At 46.3% G+C, this 10,246-nt stretch overlaps 1 protein-coding gene across 1 annotated transcript; it reads right to left on the bottom strand.

The window, feature by feature from the left end:
• Window positions 1-302: 302 nt before the first annotated feature.
• LOC125521587 (ras-related protein RABA1f-like) lies at window positions 303-8,207 on the bottom strand. The gene is made up of 2 exons (XM_048686645.1): window positions 7,648-8,207; window positions 303-1,135 (listed from the first exon to the last, which is right to left on the bottom strand). The coding sequence occupies exons 1-2, from the start codon at window positions 7,863-7,865 to the stop codon at window positions 703-705; spliced, it is 651 nt and encodes a 216-aa protein (XP_048542602.1). The 5' UTR covers window positions 7,866-8,207; the 3' UTR covers window positions 303-702.
• Window positions 8,208-10,246: the final 2,039 nt, after the last annotated feature.

Genomic DNA, 10,246 nt, shown 5'->3' on the forward strand with positions numbered 1-10,246 from the left:
GGTTGGTCCATAAAAATAATATAAATTGCTATAAAAAGTATATAAAATGATAATATAGTAACATTAAACAATCAAAAACCAGAGATACATTTAAGTCGTTGATGACGTATCAACGACGCAGTTAAATAAACGTCCACAATAACAACACTAATAAGTTATAAAATTAATTGGTAAATTAGAAATAAACGTCCACAATATAACAACACTAATAAGTTATAAGATTAATTGGTAAATTAGGAATTTCTTTTAGCGCTCGAGATAGCATCCGCCTTCAGTCAAACCGACTTGTGCGGGAAAAATAATTAGCCAAGTCATCGGGCGACAGATAATAATAGTATTCCTCCATAAGATTTACATTATGTCACTGATTAGCAAAATGTGAAGAATCATACAAACAAGATAACAACAGTTTCTCTCAAAAGAAAGGAGAAAAGGATGAAAGCTTCAGTTACACATACTTAATAGGGTACATACATAATCGATTGTGGAAGGGATCCTTGGCGTCCGATATGAACCAAGACTGCAACAATTAGGATACCATGACTGCCACCAAAAAACGGCTGCTAGTTCTATTACTGTTAGTGTTTTATATCGTTTCCAACCCCCTGGGTTAAGTATGGGCCTCCAAAAGCACGCCCAAGACACAGCTACCCATCCATCAATGATAAACAAGGGCCCAGTATACTTTTCAAAGTCTACGGATTAGGATGAGCAGCATCCAGCCTTCTTTACGGCAGAGACATCGTCTTTGGACCCTACGTTGATGGTCTGCCCTCGTGGTGGAGCGGCAGGGTCGTCGCCGATGTCAAGAGCTTTCTTGCTGACCACTCGGTAGATCTGGGTTAACACCTCAGTGAAAGCGTCCTCTACATTCATGGACTCCAGGGCAGAGGTTTCCATGAAAAAGGTGTATTCCCTCTCCGCAAATGCCTTGGCATCCTCCACAGAGACAGCCCGCAAGTGGCGCAGGTCAGCCTTGTTGCCGACTAGCATGATCACAATGTTAGCATCGGTATGGTCCTTGAGCTCCTTGAGCCACCTCTCCACATTCTCGAAGGTCACATGGCGTGTCACATCATACACAACAAGCGCACCGACAGCTCCTCTGTAATATGCGCTTGTAATTGCACGATATCTGCAAAGGGATTGCAAAAGTTATGTGTTATGCAATTGAAATATTAGCAATGTTGCAACCAGATTACAAAGAACTTCACAATTTGTAGTTGGACTTTCATAAGGAAAAAAAACTGTTCTTTATAAAAAACATTACTTTTATATGAGTGGATAGGATGATACAGTGACTTCAGCACATAATGCCTTAACAATAACAATTACAATACAACAGTTGAGATACAGCCAATGCTTCAAAGGGTGAAAAAGCAATATAAATAATCACAACAATCCATATAAAAAGGTTAAAATCCATTATGTCCATTTTCTACTCGAGGATGAAATGCCAACTCCCCAAATTAGCACTTGATTGAGGGCCTGTCTGGGACTGCTCCACTTCAGAAAAATCAGTTTTACTCCACCAAATCTACTTTGGAGCAGTTTCATACAGAAGTTGTAGCACTATCAAAGAGAATGTTTGGCTTCCATCTAGCTCCAGCTTCAAGAATGAGAAATTTGGTGGAAAGGATCTATTTGATTGGATGAGGGGGGAGAAATGAAGGGGTATCCACTTATTGGTGGCGGTGGTGGGTAATTTCCCCCCAACTCCAGCTTCTAGAGTTTTTTGGAGCACCCCTTGAAGAGCTTCATAAAAAACTGAGATGTACCCCAGATTCTAGTTTTTTTTGCAGAGCGGCATATCATGGAGCTACCCCGTTTGGTTTGTGTTTTCTGGAGCGAAGCTGAATTTTAAGGAGCAAAGCAGTCCCAAACAGGCTCATATTATGGATGCAAAATCAGAGTTCAGACAAGTCTAACAGAAACAAGAATCAGCTTGCAGATACATATAACATATGGCCATAAAGGCTTGGATATCAATATTGCTCCAAAGAGACAACTAAGGATTATAAGCTATTAAGTTGAGGCAGTAGAATGCATTGACATATACTTCCTCCGTCCCAAAATAAGTGACTCAAAAGTGACTCAACTTTGTACTAATGTTAGTTCAATGTTGAGTCATTTTTGAGTCACTTATTTTGGGACCAAGGGAGTATGTTTCAAGAGACAAGCTAACATCGTTACTCACTTCAGTTCAAGGCAAAAAATAATTAGTATTAGTGCCAAGGAATTTTCGTCGGGTCTTAATAGCATGCTAGAACTAGTAAGTGTGATTTGTTGTCAAGAAGTCGTCAGGATACCCGTAGATCTAGAACACAGGTAAAGAGGGACATACGATTTACACAGGTTCAGACCCACAAGGTGGGTAAAAACCTTACTTCATGTCTTGCTCTTTTCTTATATATGAAGAATATCAAGGATTAAAATATCACGGTGTACCCGGCGAGTTAGGGAAACTCGGCAAGCTGTTGGTGATTTTGGCAGGAAGAGCCTGATATCTTCTATGTGGTGCCTAGGCATTAGGTGGAAAAGGAGTGGATCCCCTTCTACATTGCCTCTGTTGCCCTTATATAGCGGTATGGATGGCTTCATGTCGGTGCGTACGGCGTATAGGGGCACGAGTTGCACTGGTGTTGGTTTACAACACATATAGCCTTCCCTACGTCGTAGAGAGCTTTCCTTGATGTTGTGTCCTTGGATGAAAAGTCTCTTCCGTGGTGGGTGGCGCTTCTCTTTGGTATGATAACTTGTCTGTAGATTTAGTGGGTCCCGTTGATACGGTGTTAGGTAATTCCACTTATCATCGGCAAGCCCCCCATCAGTATTCGTAATGGAGCTGGATCCATGAGCAAGGTTGACATAGATACTCGCAGTCTTCAGCGGATGCTGCTACTTCCTTTGTCGCAGATGTTGCCTCTTGCTCATTAAGGATGCAGAGTTGATCTTGGTCCTTGTCCTGTGCTTGACTCTTCATGTTCTTCAACGGCTGAGAATTCCTAAGTGTCCACCTGTTGCAGGGACGTGCTTTGGCGTGCCGGACCAGCGATAACTACGTGTGTTGATGTAATGTGGCCTCGGACTGAGACAGAATTGATTTGATAATTCGCTTCCGCTTCCCTTGGGGCCCGATACGGCACAATACTGCCTTTGACTCATTGGTTTTCACGTTGAATTAATACGGTCCTGGAAAAAAAATCCCCTGCTTTAGATTGCGATCTAGGAGTATATTTGCCCTTTTATCCTCTACCCGGCAGCATTATCGTTGCATGTTCTTCTTTCTTTCTCTTGTTCTTCCTGACCTCTATGACGCGACGTGTGGGTGTTAGCTCTCTTGCTCGCGGTGTCGGGTTCTCTTCCAACTCGTGCGGGATGGTGTGGCCCTCTCCTTCCATTACCATGTTTCGTCCATTGAGCAGATGCGCTAGCTTGGTTGTCCCCCCGGTGACGTTAGTTTCCAAGCGCCTTGCTCAGTCAATGTTCCCTTGGTCGGGTGAAACAGTGGTGATTGCGGATGCTTCTTGTTACGGGATTGCCTTCCTCTTCCCTCCTTCGTGAGGCAGTTGCTTGATCTCTACCGCATCACCCTGATCCATATCTCCCCTTGTTCTTTTCTTACTTTAAACATCTTCGCTGACTTATGCAAGACCTATGTCGGTATTGGGCCCAATCTCTCCTTCCAATACTTCTACTATCTAGGTAGAATAGATCATCCTTCCCATTCAAGGCATGGATGTTCTTTTCATCCTCGCTTAGATCGTGTCTTTCTTCCTATCTCTGGGAGGTCTCCATCCTAGGCTTTCCCTCAATATGGATTAACTGCGAGAAAGGGATCTCATGATCCTTCGTTTATTAATTATCTGCTAAAGCTCACTCCTTTCTAGAGATCGGACATTGTCCAAGATAACGAGGTGATGAGCCTTCTTATTGCTTTTCAAGAGTTTGAGGCTCATGGTCTTACCGGTGTCCACGTCATTGAGGATTTTACTCAGCGTCGCCTTCACCCTCCCAATCTTAAGCTCAAATTTCAGCCTTCCTGGTACTTTGTCACTGGTGAATACTAAAGACTCTAGGCCCGTAATGGTTTCTTTTTTCAAAAAAAGTTCCTATTTCTCGTCGAAGAAATGTGTCAAATGGATCATTAAACTCTCCAATGTGTAGATGAAGAGGTTATGGGAGATGATCTTTGACAATTCATCGTCAGACGAGGAAGAAGATGATGAATTTGAGTCGGTGGCTGCAGCGGTGTCTATGGAGGATTTCAGGAGACCGAGGCATGGTTCTCAGATTGGTCGAAGGATGTTTCTTCAAGATAGGATAGTGGGTCATGATGGTCTAGTGAGGGATTATTTTGTCGAATGCGGTATATGCCCCTCACTATTTTTGGCGCCGATTCCGCATGCACCGAGATCTCTTCAACACCATTGCAAGAGTTGTGGAGAAACATGATCCTTGGTTTCAACCAAGACGGAATGCAGCGGGAGCAGCAAGTGCAAGTCCATTGTTGAAGATTACAGCAACCGTGTGAGTCCTTGCTTAAGGATGTTCGGTTGATGTCATCGATGACTATGTTCACATTGAGATCTCATCCTGGCCAGGGATGCTTAGATCAATTGACTATATGCATTGGACATGGAAGAATTGTATGGTCACATGGCAAGATCCAACCATCGTTCTTGAGGCAATTGCATCACATGATCTCTAGATTTGGCACACATACTTCAGGATGTCTGGCTCTCACAATGGTCTCAATGTCTGGCAGCGATCTCTTTTTGCAAGGCTTGTTGTCGGTGACAATCCACCTTGCAACTATGTTGTCAATGACCATGAGTAAAACATGGGATACTACCTTGCCTATGCCATATATCCTCCATGGGACATCCACCGCCCTAAAGGCAACAAGAGATCTCACTTTGCAACGTGCCAAGAATCTGCTAGAAAGGACGTTGAGAGAGTTTTTGGTGTGCTTCAAAGACGTCTTGCCATTGTCCATGGCCCTACTGAGCATTGGAAGCTTGAGACCATGTGGAGATCATGGCAACATGTGTTATGTTGCACAATATGATCATCGAGGATGAGAGAGAGAGGACCCGGAGGACTTTCGGTATCTCTACAATGGTGTCCCGATGGAGCCGAAACATAACCTAAACAAGATCGAACCATTCCTCCAAACACACCGTGAGATCGAGAGGCGAGAAGCTCACAACAAACTTCCAAAACATTTTATTGAGTGTTAGAGATATGTTTGGTAGTTAGAGATTGTCCGGGATTAGATAGGAATTGTTTCCATCTTATCTCTAGGAGGCATCTTCCCTCCGAGTTTTGTACCCAGTATATACTCGCCCTCGAGGCTCAATAATATCATCCAACGCATTACATCGATTCCACCAATCCATCTCTATCCCCTCTAACATGGTATAAGCCTAATCTCAACCCAAAACCCTAGCCGTCGTCGCTTCCGCACCGCGCCACCCCCGGAGCGACCGGTCTCCATGATCGCCGCCAGGGCCGCGCCGCCCATACCTAGGGTTCGTGTGCCGGTCATGTAGATCGGCTGCCCTAGAGAGTCTTTTTCCCGATCCTTGATCCTTGATCCGGGTTTTTCTCTCTCACGCCGGTCATCTTGATCAGCGCTTCTTTTTTGGTTTTCTAATCTAAGATCGGTTTGCGTCGCTCACCGCCATTCGTCATCTACAATGCATGTCTACTTCATCAACTCCGACGGAATCGGCTGCCACACCACGCCTGTGGCCTTACGCACGCGTCAAGTTCGCTGGTATGGCCGTCGATCCTACGCTGACCTATCGTGCTGGTCGTGTCACACGCCACCACTCACACGCCCTATGCGGCGCAAGGTTAGCTACAGGCGCATCCGCTGGCCCATTGATGCACGTCTCGTGGCCTTTGTGCAGGTTGTGTTCACATTGGCCGCTCATGCTTCTTGGCTAGCTATTCGTGCACTTTGGCTTATGCAGGTGAAGGCTGTTCCCGTGCGTCCGCATCCAGATCAGCCTTCGTGTACATATCATCGTCATCAAGTACGCATTCCTCTCCGTTGAGTGAGCAACGGACTGCAACTGTGTCGTCCCTTCGGACCGCAGCATCATCGTTTCATGGTTCTCCCACGGCTCCATCAGCCCGCGCGTTGCCGCTGCGTCGCCCCGAGGCCATCCGCTCCAGGCCGTCCCCGTGGCTCCACCGACCCTCGCGTTGCTGCTGCGTCGCCCCATCGGATCGTAGCGAGTGTGGCACGCGGTCCCTGTCGCTGCCCCATGGTTCTCCCCACGGCAGCACCAACCCGAGCGCTACTGCTGCGTCGCCCCTTCGGGCCATAGTGTCGTGGCCCACGGTCTACTTCGCCACCCCGAGGCCGCCGCACAAAGCCGTCCCCGTGGCACCACCGACCCTCGCGCTGCCGATGTGTCGCCCCATCGGGCCGTAGCGAGCGTGGCACGCGGTCCCTGCTGCCGCCCTCAGGTCTTCCCCGCCGTCGCCCGACTCGCGCGCTGCCACTGCGTCGCCCCTTTGGGCCGTAGCGCCGGTATGCGCCGCACCGCTTGCTACGTGCGGGAACGCCACTGTCAACACCAGTCTTCGGCACGCTGTCGGGTTCTTCCTCGCCTACATCGAGCACCGCGGCCGCGCTCCTAACCAAGCCGCCGCCGCCGCGCTTCTTCCCGGTCCACGGCGACTACCTCGACACCGGCCACCCCGACTCGGCATCGACCACGACGTCCCTCGCACGGCTACCTCGACCATGACTACACCACCCTACGCTCTCGGCTCCATCGACATCGGCACAAAGGGCTATCACCTCGCTTGAGCAACTCGTCGGCTTCCTCTACAGTCAACACATCCGCAACGCGACACCGTCCACGACGCTCCCGCTACGACTACGGGGGGATGTCAGCCAGTCGGCTGCTATTCTCTCCAGTCTGAACGTCCACGACGCTCCTGTTGTTCACAACGCTACCGCTACGACTGCGGGGGGATGTTAGAGATATATTTGGTAATTAGAGATTGTCCGGGATTAGATAGGAATTGTTTCCATCTTATCTCTAGGAAGCGTCTTGCCCTCCAAGTCTTGTACCGAATATATACTCGCCCTCGAGGCTCAATAATATCATCCAACGCATTTCATCAATTCCACCAATCCATCTCTATCCCTTCTAACATTGAGCACCATTGGCGACTTCATAGCACTTGATTCTTGTGTTTTTATCATGTTTATTTGAATTCTTAGTTCATTTGGACCATCTGTTGTGTTAGAATTTGGATGGTTAAGTTTGAGAATATAAAATTTGATGTGTATTTGACTTCTGAGGTATATAATTAATATGTTGTGATCAGTTTGGAGACGGTTGGATGAATTGGCAAAAGAAATTTTTGAAGGGATTAAGTTCTAGGCAATCTGCTCGATGAAGAAAAGTTTATAATCCCCTTAAAATCATAAATTTTGGGGATAGGAGATACGTTTTGGCATTATAGGTCAGGGGGGTCTGCTAGAGATGCTCTAACCCAATCACCGTATAAAGTTGAACACAAGCCTGTTGCGGGCAAGCAGTAGCCTGGGGAATTAAAAAATCGAAGCAAAATGCAAATGATTCAACATAATCACGATAAGAGAAGAGAGGAACCTACCTCTCTTGGCCAGCCGTATCCCAGATCTGCGCCTTGACGACCTTATCGTCGACCCTAATGCTCCTGGTGGCGAACTCGACCCCGATTGTGGACTTTGACTCCAGGCTGAACTCGTTGCGCGTGAACCGGGTGAGGAGGTTGGATTTCCCGACGCCCGAGTCGCCGATGAGCACCACCTTGAAGAGGTAGTCGTAGTCGTCGTCCGCCCGGTACGCCATTCTTTGGTTTCGCCGCGGTGGTCACGTGGAGGCCACGCCCTCGTACGTTCGTCCTCCTCTTCGTCCTCGCAGAATCGGTCAAGCCACCCGCTCTTCCCGCGGATGGCAGCTCGGAGGTGGCTTCTGGGGCCGTCGGCGGCGGCGCGCGCTTATCGGAGTTACAGCAACGGTATGGGGTGGTGGGAGGAGGAGGCGCCCCGGAGAACGTTCTTGGAATGGCAAGGGGCAGGAAGGACTGCTCGGACGAGCGAGAGAACGAGCGTTGCTGCCATCACGTGTGGAGCTTCACAAGGCGGACGCAGCTGGACGGCACGGCGGGGCTTGCATGCTCCGCGGATCACAATTTTTCTATAAATGTAGGTAACTGCCCGTGCAACGCAGCATTATACCTGTTCTAATAGTTCAACGTCAAGATCAATTTTCTTTTGTCTTCTTCATCACTATGTTCTTTCTTTTTTCTTGCGAAATAACACTTGTATTACTCAAGAAATTTAAGAATTACAATCTCGTCCAACAATATTCAGAACTTCCTCTGGACCAGAGCTCAGCTAGACAGTAGTCCGGCCTTCATCACTATCTTCATTTCTCCGCCTCCCCAATTGAAGCCCGCCACCTCTATCAACAATGCATCCGGCTCACAATCCCTCCCTCCACCCCTACTCAAACCTACGCTTAAATTTCTAGAAAGGATAATGTCTCATATTTGGCCTCTATCATGGCATCCAATCAACTCATCTTCCCGGCGTATTAGCAAGAAATTATAGTGCATTATATTTGCCACCACAATAGATGAAAATAATGTCATAGAAATTGATCAATCACATTCACATGACAAATCGATCAATCACATAACAAACCATATACATTTAACTTCTCATTTTATTATATTAATTCACTCATGGTAGGAGATATTCGACGTTGTGAGAACCAATGACAAGGACCTTTATCCCTTATATTAACTAAGATCTACTCCACCAGCGCTTAAGATATTCAAATACAACGCCATGACATGGCCTTCAGCTTCAATTAATTATCATAGTCTTTTAGCATACCTTATCCAAAATTATTATTCAATGGAATCATATTTCATAATATTATGCAATGAAACAATGAAAATATTTTACTAAACAAACTGAACAAAGATTGTTAAAATTATTTTCATGAACCAAATAAATGCATACCCATATTACAGTACAAGGAATTTCTGAATTAAACATTTTTTACAGATTTACGAGTACACTAAAAGTTCTCCCTGGTCACAAAGTCGTCGTACGTACCAACCAAGTTCCTCCACTTTCGGACTTGCTGCCGATAATGCAAAGGGTATCCCTATGTTCATATTTCATAAACATAATTACGTAGAGGTCATGTTTAGCTTCTTCAAATGATTGCGTTAATCAGAACGAGATTGTTTGAAGAAATGTCTAAGTATGGATTTAACCATGCTACGAATGAATTAAATTTCTCTCTCTAATACGCATGAATCATACATACATATGGTTCCCAATTAAAAAACACACAAAAAAGCTTTTCTTGTTACCGGAGGTGAATCCTTGTTTCCTGCTATTGCCACCCCAGAGGAGTTCCATACAATTGCAGGGAAACAATGTGAGATTCTTGACTGAAACTTACGATCTAGTTGTGGTTTAGATCTACCAAGAGTTTATATGGCACATTCCCTACTGCAGAAAATACAAAGCATCTTGACTAATTTTCTTTTTTTTGCGAGGGGATTAATTTTCTATTGATCGTGGCGCAATGCAACAATTCCATAGAGTCCCAGTGTTAGGAGGGAGATCGAGGGCAGTCAGGGAGAAGATTTCTACTGCATGCTGGAGCTGCACGATTTCCCAGTTTGTGTCCGCGTGAGATCCTAGTAGATATTGATACGTCTCCAACGTATCTATAATTTTTTATTGTTCCATGCTATATTATATTTTGTTTTGGACATTATTGGGCTTTATTATACACTTTTATATTATTTTTGGGACTAACCTATTAACCGGAGGCCCAGCCCAGAATTGTTTTTTTGCCTATTTCAGAGTTTCGCAGAAAAAGAATATCAAACGGAGTCCAAACGGAATGAAACCTTCGGGAACGTGATTTTCGGAACGAACATGATCCAGAGGACTTGGACCCTATGTCAAGAAAGTAACCAGGAAGGCACGAGATAGGGCGGCGCGCCTCCCCCCCAGGCGCGCCCTCTGCCCTCGTGGGGCCCACGTTGCTCCACCGACGTACTTCTTCCTCCTATATATACCTACGTGCCCCCAAACTACCAGATACGCAGCCAAAACCCTAATTCCACCGCCGCAACCTTATGTACCCGTGAGATCCCATCTTAGGGCCTTTTCCGGAGCTCCGCCGGAGGGGGCATCGAT

The sequence above is a fragment of the Triticum urartu genome, chromosome 7 (assembly GCF_003073215.2).
Source record: "Triticum urartu cultivar G1812 chromosome 7, Tu2.1, whole genome shotgun sequence".
In the NCBI taxonomy this organism is placed as follows: Eukaryota; Viridiplantae; Streptophyta; class Magnoliopsida; order Poales; family Poaceae; genus Triticum; species Triticum urartu.

Coding starts and splice junctions, on each gene's coding strand:
- LOC125521587 (XM_048686645.1), bottom strand. CDS start 7,865: ATGGCGTACCGGGCGGACGACGACTACGACTACCTCTTCAAGGTGGTG. Junction 1,136..7,647: donor GATACGGCTGGCCAAGAGAG/GTAGGTTCCTCT, acceptor ATCCCTTTGCAG/ATATCGTGCAATTACAAGCG.